At 38.6% G+C, this 20,153-nt stretch overlaps 1 protein-coding gene across 1 annotated transcript in view; it reads right to left on the reverse strand.

The window, feature by feature from the left end:
• Positions 1-19,676, reverse strand: part of rnf17 (ring finger protein 17) — a 34,905-nt gene extending 15,229 nt beyond the window's left edge. Inside the window, exons 1-22 of the mRNA XM_021307320.2 lie at positions 19,504-19,676; positions 16,210-16,322; positions 15,070-15,167; positions 14,854-14,926; positions 12,306-12,380; positions 12,064-12,167; positions 11,733-11,889; positions 11,500-11,576; positions 10,261-10,335; positions 9,714-10,003; positions 9,542-9,631; positions 9,101-9,259; positions 7,314-7,485; positions 7,039-7,180; positions 6,750-6,937; positions 6,498-6,627; positions 4,709-4,862; positions 2,925-3,040; positions 2,648-2,762; positions 2,412-2,529; positions 1,458-1,715; positions 752-899 (exon numbers count right to left, since the gene is read on the reverse strand). Coding sequence (XP_021162995.2) covers positions 752-899; positions 1,458-1,715; positions 2,412-2,529; positions 2,648-2,762; positions 2,925-3,040; positions 4,709-4,862; positions 6,498-6,627; positions 6,750-6,937; positions 7,039-7,180; positions 7,314-7,485; positions 9,101-9,259; positions 9,542-9,631; positions 9,714-10,003; positions 10,261-10,335; positions 11,500-11,576; positions 11,733-11,889; positions 12,064-12,167; positions 12,306-12,380; positions 14,854-14,926; positions 15,070-15,167; positions 16,210-16,322; positions 19,504-19,573 — 2,922 coding nt within the window. The 5' untranslated portion in view covers positions 19,574-19,676. The remainder of the gene's footprint in view (positions 1-751; positions 900-1,457; positions 1,716-2,411; positions 2,530-2,647; positions 2,763-2,924; positions 3,041-4,708; positions 4,863-6,497; positions 6,628-6,749; positions 6,938-7,038; positions 7,181-7,313; positions 7,486-9,100; positions 9,260-9,541; positions 9,632-9,713; positions 10,004-10,260; positions 10,336-11,499; positions 11,577-11,732; positions 11,890-12,063; positions 12,168-12,305; positions 12,381-14,853; positions 14,927-15,069; positions 15,168-16,209; positions 16,323-19,503) is intronic.
• Positions 19,677-20,153: the final 477 nt, after the last annotated feature.

Genomic DNA, 20,153 nt, shown 5'->3' on the forward strand with positions numbered 1-20,153 from the left:
CATTACAAGCCTTTATTTCTCGTATTTTAGATGATTGTGCCTTAGAGAATGGAAACCCAAAATTGTGTCTAAGTACATTAGCTCAATAAAAAAGATTTTAGCAGAGATGTCAGGCTTCTTAAATGTATATTCATTTCTTTTCAGTCAACACAACAGGAAACCTTTTTAGCAGTTTTGAATTAATTTTTTGATTAGCTTGCAAGTTTCCAAGATTGATTTTTCCCCCCCCACAATATTTTCATTATGTGAGACATCGAAACCTAGGTTGTCATTATCTTTCAGCTATAAATACAACAAATAAGGGCTATACATATAAGACTATGCGTATTATACAATTTATACTTTTTTATGATACACAAATACTCAACTGCTTCAGAATATTATTATTTTTTTTAGATGTACCTGTAAATTAAATTAAAATGTGCAGCTGCTCAGCATTGCTTCAATAGAATGGAAAATTAGTAACTATACAGAAAAGGAAAACGAACATTTACGTGCAGGTAACTAATTTAAGAGGCAATTTGGAAAAGAGGAGTGGTCAAATATCAACCCAGCATTTTTCTAAAAGACATGGCATAAAGTTTTATTTGAACTTTTGATCACAACCTTAACATGTCTCTGGTACTATCCATTGTAAGAGATCAGTGTTCAAAGATCTACATGCTGCAACATTACGCTCACTTTCCCTTTAATGGTTTTGCAGTGAAACTAAAGAAAATTGAACAAACAATGACGTGGCGTGTTTAAATACCTCTGCAGTTTTGTTCGACGTGACATCGCAGCAGATCCGTCCTCTCTCCCAGACTCCGTTGATGCTGGCAGCGCAGTGCATGCCTGCCTTCCACACCATGTCTCCGGGCTCCATTTGGCTGCACTCCTGCTTCACAAGCTCACATATCCTAAACAAACAGCAACACAACCAAACTTAGTACATTTACTTTAACAACGAGCTCACTTATGACTGATTTATTTATTATCTAACCTTAAAGGTTTAGGTTCAGGGTTGGATAGGCATCAACAAAATGACTTTCTGAATCAATTGAGATATTTGTTGACAGTCCCTCACAACTGTTTAATCCACATTTAGTGGATTATAATCACAAATATGAAATAAGAGCATCTTGTAGAATTAGACACCATGTCAATGAGACATGGGGTGGGGGGCATTTGCTACTAAACCCTGAAATCTGGTCCCTAAAAAAGGACAAGACAGTTGAAATCATACGCTAGGAAAATTTTCCTCTTAACGTACACAAGCATGAAGGATAATTTATTTGTGTCCTGTGTCTCTGATTGGAGCTGCTTCGTTTTAAAAGGTATCCCATCCCCTAAACCACTGAACCTTTCAGAAAACTTTGATGAACTGATAAAAAAATAGGACAGTGGTGGATTTTCTAAGAAACAATGAGTTAGTCATTGATTGTTAGGCTTCATTTAACCTTTTTGCTCCTGCTTACTTCTTAAGCTGAGAGTCAGAATCGAAGAGTCGGACATAGAAGCTGCTTGGTGAGTTGACGTGCGTCACCCGGACTTTGAGGTCTTTATGCTGGTCTGGCAGCTTCAACTGAGGCTGCAGCTCCAGGGGTTCATTTTTTCCCCCTTCAACAATCACTTGACCTGGAGCGTCCACGTCCTCCGCAGCCGACCCAAGCTCAAGCGGGGGATCCCACACAGTGGAATCGACACCAGAGGGCTCATTTTTCAATGTCGGCTTGCTGAACATGAGGAAACAGTGGGGTCAGCAACAAAACTACAATATAGAGAATACTGTAAGGCGGATGACAAGAAGATGTAGATTTATAAATAAATACAATCATGAAATGAAAAAAAAAAAGACACAGTCCTTTCACATAAGATGCTAGGTGTAGCTCCTGAGTAAGCTTGAACTTTTGAAACTCTAATGATAGTATAAACCCTTATAGTTACAGCCAATCTCACTTTACTGGTGAAGATTCTCAGTCATTCAGCTCATGATCATTCCAAAAAAAGTAAAAAAAAAAAAAAAAAAAACAACTGAACTTTTTTTTCCGAAGTTTGAAGACGTTTCGCTTCCCATCCATCGCTAAGGGCGTGGACCAGTTTCGGTTAAATTAGCATGTTATCTAGGCCCTAACAAGGCCTTTTTGGGCAATAATATAAAGCTAGGAAGCAAAACGTATTCAAACTTCGGAGAAAAGTCCAGTTTTGTTTTTTTTTACTTTTTTTGGGACTAATCTCACCTTCCTCATCAGGAAATGAAAAAGAAACTAACATTTTAATTTATTTCTATCCGGTCTTTCAGTATCATGTTAGAAACCAAAGGTATATAGTACATTAAATTCATCATCTCTGGTAAAATACTCTTAATAAAACTCTTTTTCCTGATGTCTTTTAATATTTTTTCTCTCAAAGTCATTTCAGACAAGAATTACCGATTTTTGAAGCGGGCCAAATCTTCTTTTACCAGCAGCTCAGCTATGCTGGTTCTTGACTTGTTGAACCCACCAACAAACAGGCCAACCGGCAAAGGCTTGGTCCTAGGAGCTTCACCTGAGGAAAAGAGCTAAGATCAGTCACAATAACTAATCTGAAAACAAAAAAGGTTCAGCAAAAAAGAAAAAAAAAAAAGAGGAGTATCTACAAAAGAAAAGAACTTCACAGTCAGCACCTTCAGCCACAACAGTGACCAGCTGTTTGTGAGCTAGGCTGATGAATCTCTTGGTGCAGGCATCACTCCAAGTCTCTGCCAAAGGAATGACGTCTGCCAAACGGCAATGAACCGCCTGGATTTCAGAAGAAAACATCCAGTTTAACTTAGCAGTGCAGGAATATCCAAAGCATTAAACAGAAATTATTGAATTTTTGAATACTTTTGAATAAAAAAAAAAAAAGAGTCAATTTTAGATTTTAAAATACTAAAACTACACATTCTGTTGTGCTCTTACCATGGCAGGAAGGGTAAAGAAGTCATCTTTGATCTTCCTTAAATCGCTGACAGACAAGATCTGCTTATTGCCAAAGTCAACACATTGCACTTCCACCTTTTCCCCCCCGGGATGCCCTACAACCACACAACACACATCAGAATGCTAAACATTATTTTCTATTGGCACCATGAAAGGTTTTTAACAGTGAGTCATGAAACTGTCATGTGGGGGAAAAAGTGTTATGACAATACAATTAGGCTACTCTTTGTGATCACTGTGCTTTACAATAAGTAATTCCCATCACTAGGGTTTGAACTATATTTTAATAATCTATTGACTATCCGTCTATCAATGAAAAAATTACAAACTCAAGCTTCCTGCCGCTTTCTTCACCAGAATAGTGCATCCACATTTTCCTGCCTGTTGTAAGTTCAGTCATCTCTTTAAACATTTGTACCCATTTTAGCATTGTAAAATACTGTGTTGGAACCATTTTAGATCTCTTTTTTTATTTAATCTGCCTAGTATGATAAGGTTAGAAGTATTATCTTTTATATTGGATGCTATTAGATTGCAACATATTGTATTTCATATTTTATGGTAGTTTAATAAAAATCGCTCCTGAAAATGAGACGCGACTTAATAAAAGTTGTTAATGAACCAAATTTAGTATTAGGATAGAATAACTTAAAGCTCCTGTTTATGTGTACTCAATAATAATCTGAAAGAGAGTTTATTTTAAAGTTTATTTTAAAGTGAGACTTTTTATTTGTACACAGGTTTTATTATTTTTGTGTTATTTTTCATCTGCTGAGCTCATTGAGCCATTTGGAGGCCAAATGAACGTACATAAAAACGATAGATATTGTCATTGAAAGGACTTTGCACTGTTCTAGCATACTATATATACATTAACTGCTGTATTGCTTACAAGTTTAACACTTTAAAAAAAACAATTTAGAAAAGTGTTTCTTTTGCCTGAAATTGTTGCTTTGTAATTATGTTATTCTTTGTATATCGTTTCATTTTCTCTTTAATATACCAGCTTTTGCACATAACCTCGTATTTCTGACTGTCTGGTGACATAATTTTTAAATATTAAATCATCAGCTGTTATAATTACTCAGTACTTGAGTAACCTTCTTACTGAATACTTTTTTACTTGAATAATTTCTTGGCTGACTACCTTTTACTGCTACAACTTTGTTGAAGTGGTGCTACTCTTACTTGATTACAATGTTTGGTTACTCTACCCACCTGCTGTATCCTGAAATCACTTCATCTGTATTGCTGCTCGGCACGACGTTTTGTGCTACACTGAGCAAATCGCAAGAGGATCACAGCTTTTCTGATTTAATTATTTACAATCTGCGGCAGAAAATATGATGTCAAAGCACTAAACCTGCCTATAACTAAACCCATTTCATAGTCCGTTTGACGGTCATATCTATCGGTACTTAAAAATTGCAACCACATTATCTTTACAGTATTTTGATGGAGCGTCGATGTAGCCAATTAGCCATTTTACACACTGGAAACTTGCTTTAAGCAAAGATTCACACCCATTGATTTTGATCATCAGACATGTCCGAGAGTTAGGACATGTTCGTAGGCGTGTGTTTATAATGCAATAAATTGAGCTAAACTACAAACCTCTTAATTTACAATTACAGCTCATGTAAGCGATTGGTATCACAAACAAACAACTTTGCTGTGCCTCTTATATGAGAAGTAGCAAACATAAATCCTACGGCAGCACCACCAGGAATAAGGTGGTTAAAAGTAAAACTATTCATCCTTACCGATGACTTTAGTTCTGTACCACGATTTGTCTCCAAAGCGGGCAACACAAGCCTGTCCTATCACAGGGCAGTGGACCCTGAGTTCGTCTTCGGCCAGTTCATTGTAGAAATCCTGAAGCTTGGTTGAGAGCAACAAGGAATTTGCGTAGTTTACCTGTTGAGGTAGTAGAGAGACAGAAGTGACAGCTGTATGAGCAGAGGTGGCAAGGAAAGTACAGCTACTTTGTTACCTTAAGTAGAAACTGTTGTCTACACTTTACTGGAGTGCTTTCATCTTCTGCCATTTTGAAAATTGCCTTTTAACTTTAATTTTTTTTATTCCAGCTTGCCATAGTAAAAAAACAAAACAAAAACAAAAGTTGTTGCCAAAAAGAACTTAAAGGTAGAGTCGGTGATTTTTCCGTATGTTTCCCCAAATCCCTTTTTGAATAACTGTGTATGTGCAAGACCGTCTTACCTGCTTGTCAAGAGGATCACGTAAAAAAAAAAAAAAACATCTCACAAATTCACTCTGGTCTTATCTCTTTCTACTGAGGCCTTCCTCTTCTTCTCATAAACTTGTACGCGGTTTGTTTTTTGTGCCTCTCAATCATGTTCAAAGTATACGGTGAGAGCAGCGGAGCTACAATAAACGCTAACCGCTAACTTAGTCGCTAACCTGACCGGATACATAAACACTAGAAGTTTGCATTTGTGGCCAGGCAAGCGGAAACTAACAAGGAATCTACACGCACACTGGTGTTACCAACAGATAAAGCAATTCCCCCAGAACTTGAGGGACAGGGATGGGGGTGAGAGCAGGAACAAATCTCTGACCAATCCCTGCTCTTCGCAGCGTAGAGCAGAGATTGGTTCATTTTTACAAGCCTGCAGCTCCACAGAGATCTACGTTTTTAACCGCCTTTCTCTGAATACATAATGTATTGACCCCTTTCAGGATGGGAGGACGGTTTAAGAGCTCCCATCTAGCTTAGCAAAGATGTCTATAGCAGCAGAATGTGCCAACCAAGCACCAGCGAGGAGGTTGGTAGCAAGGAGAGCAGACGTTTGTACAACCCTGACCAAATCTGGAAGTATTTTCCAAGCTAGTTGGATGCAAAGTTGAATTTGACATTGTTGGCTTTAGCTATAGGATTGGACACAGGAAGGTTTCAATCAAGGTTTTAATAATTTAATTAAGAAATTAATCATTCATTTTGACAGCACCGTCTACTGTACATCAACAAAGATAATTGTTTCTGAGCCTGTCCTAAAAAACTCCAACTTTCTTGTCCAGTTTTGTCATCTTACAGCCGTTGTGCCTGCAGTAAGGGCCCCAGTGGCACGACCTAAGCATTGGTCCTTAATGGTGTATTTTTCCTAACACTACCTTTACTTGCATGTTTTAAGTACTTTTACACAACCTAAAGGTGTGATTTGATACTTCAGCTTCTACAGAAGTGTGCTTAAACCCTGGTAAACTACATGTCTACTCGAGTAGTAAATGTGAATACTTTTGACACAATCGTGTGTGAGAAGGCTGTCCTGAATTGAACCATATCAAAGTAACACCTAAAGAAATAATTGTTTTGCTGAAGCAGTATTTTTGGTTTCCTTTCCCTGGTATCTGAATTTAGTTTCACACCGTTACTCTTTTCTTTATGTTCACACCTCACGCCAGTCTGCTAGGGGGCTCCAGAGGATAGCCTACGCTACATGTCAGTGAAAATGGAAACATATCAGTGGTCATGCAGAAGAGGGAATAAACGTTTTCTCCTCACAAAGAGGAGTTCTTTGGGTTAACGCATACCAACTGGATGTAGAAGTCAGAGAGGTCGTTGATGTGGCAGACCACAGCAGCCCGCTCTGCGCTGGCTTCCGGATACACAGGAGGATGGTACGTTAGAGGCCTCCAGTCCAGTGTCTCTGCAGAAGAAAACCTATGATGGAAAAACATCCAGAGTTCAGCAGACTGTAGTAGATGGGAGAAAAGTCAAGATCTTAACATATCAGATCTCAATACAAGCTAAAGATTATTTTTACTGATAAATTATAAAGGTACCTGGCCACCTTAATGAATACAAGGTAGTCTCTGACAGAGATGGGCAGCTCAGTGGATTGCTCCAGGGGAGCTTTTCTTAGATCCACTAACAAAGAGTCTCTGTCTTGACCCAAAGGCCTCAGCTCCACCGCTGCAGATCCAACCACAGAGCAGAATTCAGCCTTTGCCTCTTCACTCCAAAGCTCAGTCTGCGCACACACACACACACACACACACACAGTTTTAAATCCACTTCACATCAACCTTTTGTTGCTATAAACGGAACCATTTGCATCATGACTGATCTTACCGGGTTATACGGGACCAGGTCCTTCAGTGAGCATCTTATGGCCTGAGGAGCAAAGCTATTCAGCTTTTCAGTCACAGTTTCAGTCACTTTCCTCAGGTGATTGTTCACAGTGTTTAGTAGAGACTCAGCTGTCCCCTGCTCGCTGCGAAAAACATATATATTGCATGTGTATCATCAAAAGAAAAACGAACAACCAAGATCTAGTCAAATCACACAGCTGGGACGCTTATTCTCAATGTAAGTAAATGTTTTTGCTGCGGGTTGTGAGAACGTACCTTTGGACTGTGATGCTTTCAGTAAATCCATAGTCTGGGAAAAAGACTCGCAAACTGGTCAGCTGGGTGACTGGACAGGCTTTCACAGCCTTAACACAGCCTTTCTGAAAGACTTCCACCACTCTGCTGCGGCACCAGAGCACCTCCTTCCTCTTCACAAAGATCATGGAGCCTAAACAGGAGAAGGGAAACATCTAAGGTCTAATAATCATCTAGACTGAGGGTAGGAGAAAACATTGTTTATGAGGCTACAAGATGCAGACACAGACGATTAGAACTCAGTTAACAAATGCTAAAACTCAGTTATCTTAATGTTTATTTCTTGGTAGCTTTGAGGAAAGCAGAGTCAGCAGATCAGCCAGTGTGTGAGAGTGGGACCCGGACAGTTCATGGTGAACGTCACATGCAAAGAGAATAATCACTTTGACGAGATCCGTGTCACGCAGGATGTGTGAAGCGGAGAGGAAATCTTTTGAAATGCAACAGGAGAAACTGCCAGAAACATTTCACCCTGAAGCTGAACCTTACAACAAACGGTAAATCGGCAGTAGCTACGTTCACATGGACAAAAGTAATCTGAATAAAAGGGCCGATCGGAATAAAAATGCATCATGTAAACAAGTCACACTGCAAAAAGAGAACTAAAAATAAGTAAAATTTTATTGAAATGAATGTATTTGCCCTTGATTTGAGCAGGTAAATAAGACTATTTGCCAATCTAACCCTAAAATAAGATAATTAGATGTACTGCACCTGAAATAGGACGATGGAGATAAATTGTTCCCATTTTAAGTGCAAAAATCTTATTCCATTGGCAAATAGTCCTATTTACCTGCTCAAATCAAGGAAAAATACTTTAATTTCAAGGAAAAAAATTCTTATTTTTAGGTCTATTTTTGCAGTGCAATCGGAATATTGTGATCGGATTAACCTCAAATTAAATGAAATTGTAATCCGAATAAGAGGGGTGGATTATGCCGAGTGATAATCTGTTTGACATGCATGTCAACACTTGTCAGGGTCAAGTTATTCCGAGTGTGGCAATCAGACCGGAGTGCGGCCAACGTAAACGTGACGTATTTTTGCATTGTTGAGTGGCAGAAATACGGCAAGAAGCAAAACAGCCGGGGCTCCCGATACAACCTTTCTATTCGAAAAGTTAAAAGAGCTCAAAATTGCTATCTATTTATTATTTATTTAACGTCTCAACCGTAATTAGAACATCGTTCAAGTCCAGCCTGGGCGCTCGGAAGACCAACAAACTCGTATAATACCGCTTTGTTTACAAATTTTTTTTTGTTCAGCAAAGTCAGAAGTTGTTCTTCTGTGGGGTTTTCTATTCTGAATAAAGCCAGGTACATATAGACGCACATTATGATCGGATTAATTGATTGTGTGCCCATAAACGGTACAATCCTAATATTTTTTTGTTGTCTTAATCTGAATACATTTCAAGCCAGTTGTCAAATTTTGTGCATTTAAACATAGCTACTGTTTGCATTGTTAGGTCATCCATCGATTTATTTTCTATCAGATCTTAGCTTTCTGAGATGTAACAGAAATAAGTTTCCAACTACCTGAAGATTGCCACTACTAAGAGTGGATGTTGCTTTAGGATAGAAAAAGAAGTCCAATAACTAGAAAGAAAATACAGCTAAATCTGGAGATGAATAAACCTGGAAATTTGTTAAACTATATATTTCTAACAATTACCTTTGACTAGGAGCTTGATACAGTGCTAAAAAATGTAATTCACTGTCTCTGAACATTGACAGAAACACAAGTACCTCTTTCCACGGTGTCTCTCGGTGTAAAGTGGCAACCGTCTCCCCAGCAGAGTTCATTAATCGTCTTTGAAAGAATCTCACTTTCCTTCTTCTCGACTGCGTGGCGGACGTAGAAGTGACTCGGGTTCACAACATGGGTCACCACCACCCACAGAGTAACTAAGGCAAATGAGTGAGTAAGGTTAAACACAGGACAAAGTTGTTGTTTTTTTTAAAGAAAACTCAATGAGTTGAAGAACCAAAAGGAAGATTTTAAGAACTGGTAAGTCAAAGTAAGTGTCAAGGGCTCCTTTTAAATCTTCTATTGAGTTATCAAACTAACTTTCCACTCCTCTGTCAACCTTTTTGCTGGCTGGGATTAAAAATAAGTGTCTTTAATTAACAACAGCCAATTTAAATTAATTTTTTATATGCAATTATGACAGAGGGGTTGTTTCCTACCTTTTTGACTCTCATTGTCACGCAGGGGATTTCTTATTCTCCTTTGGGGTCTCCATTGATCGTTGTCCATTTGAGGACCAGTTGGATTGACTGCAGAAAGATGTAATGTCAACAATACAAATATTAAAAACACCTGAACCTGATATAAGGGATATCAGACTAGGCTACACACCTGGCTCTGGGTCATCACAAAAAGTTTCCTCAATAATCACATCTGGGCTTCCAAGGGCTGAGAAGGATTTGTGGGGGGAAAGGTTGATTTTGTTGCCAGCTTCTGGGATTAGCCGGGAGCTTTGGGGGAACGAACAATTGGCCCCTGGGCTCTCCAGCTCCTTTTTTTCTGGGGTGGGGAACTTGTTACAGGGTAAATCTGAGAGGCAGCTTCTGTCCTTGCTGTGTTTCCATGGATAGGTTTTTAGGGAGATGCCTGACTGGTGCTTTCCCAGAGGGTAACTTAATGCACTAAGATAAAAAGAACAAAAAGCCATGTGTTTTTACACAATAACAATGTAAGCAAAGCAAATTGTATGTTAGAACATGAAACAACTCAAAATGATCTGGTTAGCAAATGGAAAAAAGAAAAATCAACGTTCACTGTAAGAATGTTTATGCATACCAATAGTACATAAACAGTACGGTCATAGATGAAAAGAAAATGCTGAAAGTATTAACTATAATCAAACACTGTAATTACTTCTTAAAAATGTTTTAAGACTCACAGGTTTGAGCAGCCAGCCTCCATTTTCAGAGACAACTTCAAACTTTGGCTCAGATTCTCTGACTGAAAAACACAGCTGCAACAGACATGCATAAAAATATGAGACCAATATAAAATCTAAAAGCTTTACATTCGTAATCAACAGGCATCCCTGGACTGACACCACCAACTGTGTGTGTGTGTGTGTGTGTGTGTGTGTGTGTGTGTGTGTGTGTGTGTATATATATATATATATATATATATATATATATATATATATATATATATATATATATATATATATATATATATATATATATATACATACACACACACACACACCAGTAATGTAATGTCACGTTTGGTTGTTATTCTCTACAAATAAACTGATTTAAACTTTGCTCAGAAAGTTGTAGGGTTAGTGATTAACTTGTAAAAAGTTTTACTAATAAATTGCACAAATAGTATTTTTCATCATGTTTTTATTGTTGTTAAAACAGATGTACAATGCCATTCAGATTGTAGTGTTTAGCAGTTGTTACAATTCCTTTGACCGTGTACAATATAACAAGAACCACACAGCATTTCAACATTTTTATATTTTTATAAACCCCATCCAACCCCAACTATCCCTGTGCCGGAAAAGAGAAAAAAAAAAAAAGAAGGGGTGGGGGGGTGGGAGATTATGGAAACACTTTAAATTGAGATTTGTTTACTAGTGAGAAGGGAGAGTTGCAAGTCAAAATAACCCAGTAAAGGGCCCCATACTTTATAAAATTCTTTGGTCGATCCTTTCAGAAAGTAAAGGAACCAGACTAGTGTATGACCAAAAATGTTCTTACCCGATACCTTTTGATCGACTGTTCGATCAAACACAGCTACATGTGACTTTATTTAACTCAAATATTGTCAACTAACCTATGAGAAGCTTATAAAGCAATGACATCATCAACTAGGTTTTCCCAAATTGTTTAAAGGCACAGTAAAGTCAGTGATGTAAACCTCTGATTCATTATTCAGGCCTCCAGCAAATAGAAATAATTTTGGTGTCCCTAACTAACCTAAAGCCAAAAGCAGCAATGTGAAAAAAAGGTTGTGCTTTTTTATACAGTGGGTTTAAATATACGGTTTCAGCTGTAGATTTAAGGCCTGTTAAAAGCAAATGTTTGATGTCCCATCTAAAACCAAAAATTCTAAGAAATATTATTTTTTTTGTGCCTGCATTAAAACTAAATGTGTTTAAATTTTTTTTAAGACCAACCTGATTCCACTGCCCTCGGTGATGCGCTCTAAATCAAACGTCTTGTGATCCACCGGTGTCTGCAGTGTCTCTAGTACCTATTTATGGGAGAAACAACCAGCGTAACAGCTTTGTTTTAGGATAGATTACTTCCAGTGACTCAAATGTTAATTTTGATTAGATTGGAAACTCTGCTGGGTCTAAAATGGACTCCATCTGGGAAGGATTAGAAACAGCACCGTGAAATCTCAAACCTTATCCTGGATGGAGTCCTGCTCTGAGCGAACTTCTTTGACCATCTGCATGGCGATCTCCAAGGTTTTAATCCTTTCCTTGACATTGGACACCGCTGCTTGGATGGTGGGAAACTGGGTTTCCAGGCTTGCTAGCTCGTTCAGCTGTGTATCCTTCCTGATGACCAAGAAATTCTACAATTATGACATGTTTATTTCAGGACTTACTACTCTAATACCATCAGAAATGTAAACAGAAGGAAAAAAACAGTTTATCAGATTATTAGATGTGTTATTATGAAGAAATACAATGTCAGCTTATTTAAAACTATTTTTGATTCATAGCTCATACCACTTCTGAATAGCATTAAAAGCTTTATTTGAGGCCTGCATGATCTCCATCTCTAGTCGGGCTCGGTCTCTCTTCACCTGCTCGGCCAGACCAGCTGTCAATGTCTGCCCAGATAAAGATTCAGACAAGCAATGTAGGTCATTTCATATTCACACATTTCTCTAATTAATAAAAATATACTTTATTTCTAAGAACTACAGCAGTCATAGACGTTTTATTTCTAGACAAAGAGCAGCTTTCACCTCATAAATGTTTTCCAACTGGGCCAGATTTTCTGCAGCCTGGACCAATGACTCTTCCACTGTCCTCTCAATCGTCTGAAGGCAAGGCAAGGCAAATTTATTTATATAGCACAATTCAGTACAGAGACAATGCAAAGTGCTTTACATGATTAAAATATAGGGGGAAAAATGAATAAAAGCAAGTAGGGATAGAATGTAGAAACAAAAAAGAACATAAACACAGTAGAACAGTTTAACTAGAACAGTCAAAGGCAATTTTAAACAAATGTGTTTTTAATCTTGATTTAAAGGAACTCAGGCTTTCCGCACTTTTACAGTTTTCTGGAAGTTTGTTCCAGATAAGTGGAGCATAGGAACTAAATGCTGCTTCTCCGTGTTTGGTTCTGGTTCTAGGTATGCAGAGCAGACTGGAGCCAGAAGACCTTAGTGGTCTGGAGGGTTGATACACTGATAACAAGTCTGTGATGTATTTAGGTGCTTAGCCATTTAGGGATTTATAGACTAACAGAAGTATTTTAAAGTCTATTCTCTGAGATACAGGGAGCCAGTGTAAGGACTTTAGAACTGGGGTGATGTTCTCTACTTTCTTAGTCTTAGTGAGGACGCGGGCAGCAGCGTTCTGGATCAGCTGCAGCTGTCTGATCCACTTTTTAGACAAACCTGTGAAAACACCGTTGCAGTAATCTATTCGACTAAAAATAAACGCATGGATTAGTTTTTCCAGATCCTGCTGAGACATTAGTCCTTTAATCCTAGAAATGTTCCTGAGGTGATAGAAAGCCGACCTTGTAACTGTCTTTAGATGCTTTTGAAGGTTCAGGTCTGAGTCCATCACTACTCCCAGATTTCGGGCCTGATCAGTGGTTCCTAGCTGAAGCAGATGAAGCTGTGTGCTGACTTTTGATCTCTCCTCTATTGGTCCAAAGATTATTACTTCAGTTTTGTTTTTATTCAATTGAAGAAAGTTTTGACATATCCAGGCATTGATTTCTTCTAAACATTTCCTCAGTGCCTGAACTGGTTCATAGTCACCTGGTGACATAGTGATGTAGAGCTGTGTGTTGTCTGCATAGTTATGGTAGCTGATGTTGTTTTTTATTATCTGGGCTAGAGGGAGCATGTAGATATTGAAGAGGAGGGGACCCAGGATGGACCCTTGGGGAACCCCACATGGGATTTTTGTCATCTTTGATGTAAAGTTACCTACTGATACAAAAAAGTCCCTGTCCTTTAAGTAGATTTTAAACCAATTGACAGCTGTACCAGATGGAGCTGCTGGCTAAAGAAAACAGTTCTTTGTTATTGTCCATTCTGACTAACAGACTTCAATAAAATCTGTGTATATAAAAGATTTCATAAAATGGGAAATCTAAGACATTTTTTTATTAAGAAGTCTGTCTCATATATGTAGCTTTATTCAGTCTAATCTAAGAATGCACAAGCGAAATTTTTTTAGCTTCCAAAATTATCCAAATACCTAAATTTGGACCGATACTATTCTGAAACCAGAGCTCTGTTTATTAAATGTTATCACCATATTGTTGATCTTACTCTTACTTAATTCTCTATTTTTGTCTCTTTTTTTTTTTTTACACTCAATTTGTAGCAAAGTATGGAAACAAAATGTAAAGTGGATTATAAAAACAACTCCTACTACTAAACCCCTTTATTATGGCATTAGGGAAAGTGACATGTTGAAAGAGAGTAACCAGGGAGTGAACATAGAGTGGTTTTGCCATGGATCTGTCTTTTCAGGTGGAGGATCAGCAAGCAGCGGGTGGACAACTACGAGAGGACCCCTCGTCCTCTTCAGACCCAGTCACTTCCAGCAGAGCAGCCATAAGAGTCATCTCAAAGCCAGAAAATCTTTTTGTTTTGTGAATTGCAACGTGCTGCCCATCTTTTGAGGTCTTAGTTTAAGCCGTGTGCTGTGTCGTCATTAGTACATGTCACAACAAAAAAAAGCAGTATTTGAAAATACCGCCTTGCGTCATAAATGAATGAACATCGCTCTGCAGCTAGCTGGCATCGACAACCGTCTGCAGGCGCAGTAAACGGCTCCGTGAAAAGGCGACAGACGCATAGATCGCGAGACACAAAGAAGCAATGATGAAATTCGTTGCCAAAGCTGTTAATAACCGATTTTTAGCGATTCGTTGTTGCATCCCTACATTCAAGCAAACGTTTAGCATATCACATGTTGAGGGAAACTCAAGGTGTACGGAAGAGAGAACACCTCCTGAATTCACAGCAGCTATATGGTGGTTACACAAGTTACTGCTTATAGGAATATGAAAATATAGATGTAGTGTTCCTAGTATTATAAATATGAAGACAAAATGTAAAAAAATATTTTCTTCATCTATTATTGACAGAAGGAAACAGCTTATATTTCAATTTCACACTTTATACATAACACTTACATTTCTCCCCCCCCAAAAAAAAAGAGCAAAATTATTTTCACAAAAGACATTTTAAGACAGATTTATTGACGTATAAGAGTACAAAACAAGAGCGGACTCTTCACAATTATAGTACCAACGCCTACCTGGTCCATAACGTCAGCGTTGAAAGTAGTCAATCCATGTGGTGATAATCTGTTCCTTCGGCGCCCCTTAGGTCTATTACAAAGGAGGTTTCAAGAGAGATGTACACTGAAATATCATATAACTCTAAACTCTACAACACATTTTTAGTCTTGCATATGGAACAGAAAAAAAAGTTCTCATTTACGGCTAAAACGTGGAATGTAAACTGGTTTTACCTTCTCATCTGGTTCATTTTAGCAGTGTAAATCAGACCAATGATTCTGCTTTCTTCCTGTAGACCATAAACCCCCCCTTCTGGTAGGGTGGACCCAATCTGCAAATATGGAGTTTATCATTTCAATATCATCAGAGGTTTTTAAAAGATTCAAGCACAAATCACAATTTTTATAAAAGTGTTTGATGCTTTAAATTAGCGATTCATCAATACTAGATGTTTTTCAAACCAAATACCAGTGTAAGTACTTACAGTACATTTGAATACTTGCCGATGCCCATACAGAGTAATGGTACGAATGCTCAGACATGCCACTACACTCCTTACAATTCACTTTTAGTGCGTATTTTTATCTGAATAAGCTGTATTATCAATAATTGTGCAATTATTATTTTTTGGCTTAAAAATGCCTGACAATATATTAATCAAGAAATGCTAATTTGATCATGGTCTGATCAGCTTCTCCTGACAGGTCTCTGTGGAGTATTTGTGCTCCAGCATACCGGCTCCTCCAAAAAAGGGCACACCTTTTCCAACACTTCCTTGTGTAGACTTCATCTTAGAAGTAGGAAAAACTCACAGAGTTAGCCGTACTCTTCTTTCAAGGAGTAATTTGCTGTCATAATTTTACTCAGGGTAAAACCTCGGGAGCTTTCTGAGACGGAAAAGCCAGAGTATGCAGGAATTTACCCCAGAAATATCCACTAACCCAGCTTTCTGAAACGGGGCCCAGGAAGATGTTGGAATCCCATAACAACAATTCATAACACAACCGTTAAGTCACGTCCCCATTAAGTGGTTTGTCGACCTGTCGTATGATGTCGTCTTTTTCTTTTTATGTGGCTTACTGGAGTATTTGTGTGTAAAATGATACAAGCTGTTAAAAGGAAAACTTAGCTCCTCTCACACTACCAGGTCCTGCAGTTTCAGAGCACATTTATAAACAAAAGTACAAGTACATGGTATTGAAAAGATACTTAATGTTGGTATGGGCATCGGTGCATTCCTATTTAAAAACACTTATAAATAGTAAATTTGAGTTGTTTTATTTCTCAGTAAAAACAGAAAATAAATATTAAATCAAACTTAACCCTAACTCTAAAGATAGAGAGTCTGGAAAGAACATTACTGATAATTTTACCTCACAATCGGGACATCTTATGATGCCTTCACACTGAATGGACACAAGGCAGTTGGTGCAGAAGGTGTGGCCGCATAAAAGCAAGCGAGGCAGGTTACCATCAAATTTATCATCTGGAAGGTGATATACAAGAATAGAACAGAATAAGCAAAGACTGCAAAACATATTGGAGGTTTAATTTAAGCAAGAAAATGGGATGAGTACAACTACATCTCCACTCAGTGTTGTAGTGTGGTTGACATACACAAGAGGGCGCCTCCGATAATCCTAATGTGGAGCCAGACTGTAAGAGCAGAAGCAATCTGAAGTGGTCCAAACGAAGTCCAGTGTGGGATTCATTTTGCACCGTTTAATTACAACAAAAGGTGCAAAAATGCTCTTTATGCTGCTTAGTTTTTAAAAATAAAGACTTAACAAGCTCCATAAGGCATCAGCTAAACAGCTCCCATTCAGCCGGGCTGCATAGTGGAGCAGTCAACTTCTGAACCAAAACTAAGTGATGTCGTCAGAAGGCAAGACCGTGAGGACAGAAAAGCTGAGGGCATAACGCTAAAAATTGGAACATGGCAGAAAAAGACATGATGCCAAAAGGACGGATGATGGTGAGGGCTTTCATGGAGATTATTAATAGGCCTGGGCGATAAACCAAAAATTTCAATAACCGATGTCATTTCGAACATGTCGCTAATTTCGGCATTAAAATAAATTCAATATTATAGGTAGGCTATGATCCTGTCCCTTTAAGATGCTGTGCTACGTGTACAGTCTGTAGTCATGTGACTCCAGCTGTTAAATATGTTGCAGCCACATCTGATCTCTGGTTCAGTCGCTTGATGAACCATACATTAGTCTGACTATCCATTACACCAGGGATTCCCAAAGTGTGGTGAGGTGGAAACTGTAATGGCGGCCTGACAGTGTTTTTTTCCCCACACCATAAAGACTTGTAAATAAACATTTCCTTTGTAAAAATTTAAATCAAAAACTGTAAATTGAATCAATAAATAATACAAACAGCGCTGCTCATGGTGCTGTGACTCTGAACTGCTACCAGCACTGATGCACATGATACGCCCACACGGCTGCAGCCTCCGCTGCTACTGCTGGGAGGGGAAATTGGTGATAGATGCGGTTTGTTGACTATGTTCACGCACAGAGCTGTAATATTTTTCATTGTGATTCAGACAGGTGCAGCTCATTTTAAAGATGCAGCTTAGCGCCTATTCAGACAGGAACAGAGAAACCGGCAACCCGTGGTGGGGCTTGCGGGGAGCTGAGGTGTGTTGCAGAAGGCGTGTTTACCTGCAGGATGTAACCTTTGTGAAACAATCAGGAAATAACTTTTTATTTCTCTTATTAATAACAGCTTTATCGAGCGCTCTGTTATTGTTACTCTGACGCTCTAACAAAGTGTCTCTTTCTCTCTCTCTCTCGTCATCGGACACAAATCAAATGAAACTTCTTTTTGTTTGTATTTTGCAGTGTAAATTGTTAGGAGTCAGATTTAGAAGCTGGTACATGAAATAAACAAAGCGAGAACCCGCACAGGTAGATCATCAGAGTTTAGTCCAGGAACGGTCTCTGCTTCAGAGACGTTTCAGGTTTTCTGTGGAGGTGTGGCCGATCAGAGCGTCTCTTTCTGTCTCTCGCTCCACTCTGAGCCCCCGATGCACCTGAAAATCCTCAGGATTCTGTTGTGGACGTTGTGTGTTTATGTCAATTCATTTCAAATTATGTTCCAATTTTATCTACATAACCTTTGTTATGATGGTTGAGTTGTAACTGCAACTTTTTTTTTTTTTTTTGAAAATTGGGGGTGCATCAACCTGTTTGGGACAGGGAAGGTGGTGCGCGGCTAAAAAAGTTTGGGAACCGCTGCATTACACCAATGGAGAATGGAAACTGCACACCAGAGTGCTCATGAAGGCATATTTTCCAGCCGATACTAGGAAGACAGTCGGATAAGGTTTAAGCTTTCTTTCTTTAAATATAGGCGCAAACATAGTTAAAGCTGCCAAGCTCCATGGATGGAAGCGAGTGCAGTGGTTGTCGGTAAGTGTGCACATCTTAATGGAGTTATCTATGTATAAAGGTGCAGCCCCTCCATAGAGTAATTCTTGTCACTTACTCTTTAACATATATGGCCTGTTAGGAGAATCTGTGTCATTGAGATTGGCATCTATTAAAGGTACAGTGTGTAACTAATTAGGCTTTTAATAAGCAAAAATCATGTATTACTGTTATAAAGCAGGCAGAGGGAGGCGACCAAACGACAAGTTTCTGCCCGGAGAACAGAGAAGTTGCTGGACTAGATTGCCCTGTTTCTAACATAATGGGGAAAATAAACTTCACTGTTATATTGAATTAACTTACCTGTCCAGCAGAAGGCCTGCAACCTCGTTCCCTCATAATTGTCTCCACTCCACCTGGTAATAATAGCTACACCAATATAGCTACAGCTACACACTGTCCCTCTACCTCCTAGTTAGACTGTTTATTACATAGCTTTGTTTATTAGCTGCACTTTGCATTTTATCTTCAACAGGATTTTTGTTCAACTCAAGCTATTCTCTTGAATAAAACGATTCTGCTCAATAAAAAGTTAAATTTCTAGTTTTAATATATCAAATAGGGCGTATTTGTTTCCAGTAATTAATGCACAGGAAAATAGAAATAAAAATCGCAACCTTGGTTGAAAAAAGTCACAAATCGCACAGTTTGAAGTATTCTGCCATTTGTCTAGAAAGATAATCCTGGTCTGATGATTTTAGGCATTGTAGTTTTTAAACTGGAGCAGACAAAAGGTGATTAGCTGGTGGAAAAATGAGGTTTAGCAGTTTCCTGAATCGGAAGTTATAACCTGGGTCAGACCCGGTGTTGCAGCCGGGGTTTCAGGATTGTGTTTCCTTTTTATATAAACTACGATATTATACGTTTTAAAATGTCGGTTTAAATGTGTCTTGCGTTAAAATTTTATTAACAGCTCCCAACTTACAAAGTTATCTAGAGAAATGGCTAAGAACGACGTTTCAGGGCGCCATCTTGCTCGGCCTCACGTTGAAAGCGCAGCATGCCCTGCTATGAAGTAGGCTAGAGTTTTAGCCTAGCCATTAGCTTAAATTTGCGCAAAAACAACGCTAGCTATCAAGGGTTGACACTGTCGCATGTTATGTATTTAATTTTTAATAATAAGCCACCAGATGGTGCCGATGCTAAGTAGCAAACCTAGCATCTAATGTGAACCGAAAAAGACATTGAAGTTAAACGGTGTCACTATGGTTGTACATATCCTACCAGGAAGCTTAAAGGTCTCCCCGCACAATTTGCAAATTGCAGCCGTGGGGTCCTCTCCTCTATCCATCATTAATGTCGTCACTCCTCTTCTTCAGAAAGGTTTTCTTTCTGTCCCGCTTGAGACGGTCCAGGCAGCCACGGGTCACTTCGTCACGTGACTGGACAGGTGCGTTCACAGCCCCGCGGGAAGTTTCTAGAACATCTTCATAATCTGTTATGAAAGGCAAACAGAAAAGGGATTTTTTTATTATTCATCTTCATTTCAGACAAAGTTAGTCTATATCATTAAAAAAATTGTAACATGTGTTGTAACATCTATTTATTTCCTTGACTCATTCAAACGGAAAATTATTTATTCATAATGTTCCTAAAGCGTGAAAGTTGGGACAAACATTTAACTTGCACGTTTCCATTTTGGATGCCCGAGGAAGTTTCTAAATACATCCTGGAAAGCCATTTTCAGTATTTTATCATTATACCGCCACTGTGATTACAACACAAGCCAACAGTGTAAAAAGAAATATAAAATTATTAGTGTTTACTAGGCAAGGCAAGGCAAGGCAAGGCAAGGCAAGGCAAGGCAAGGCAAGGCAAGGCAAGGCAAGGCAAGGCAAGGCAAATTTATTTATATAGCACAATTCAGTACAAGA

The sequence above is a fragment of the Fundulus heteroclitus genome, chromosome 7 (genome assembly GCF_011125445.2).
Source record: "Fundulus heteroclitus isolate FHET01 chromosome 7, MU-UCD_Fhet_4.1, whole genome shotgun sequence".
Lineage (NCBI taxonomy): Eukaryota > Metazoa > Chordata > Actinopteri > Cyprinodontiformes > Fundulidae > Fundulus > Fundulus heteroclitus.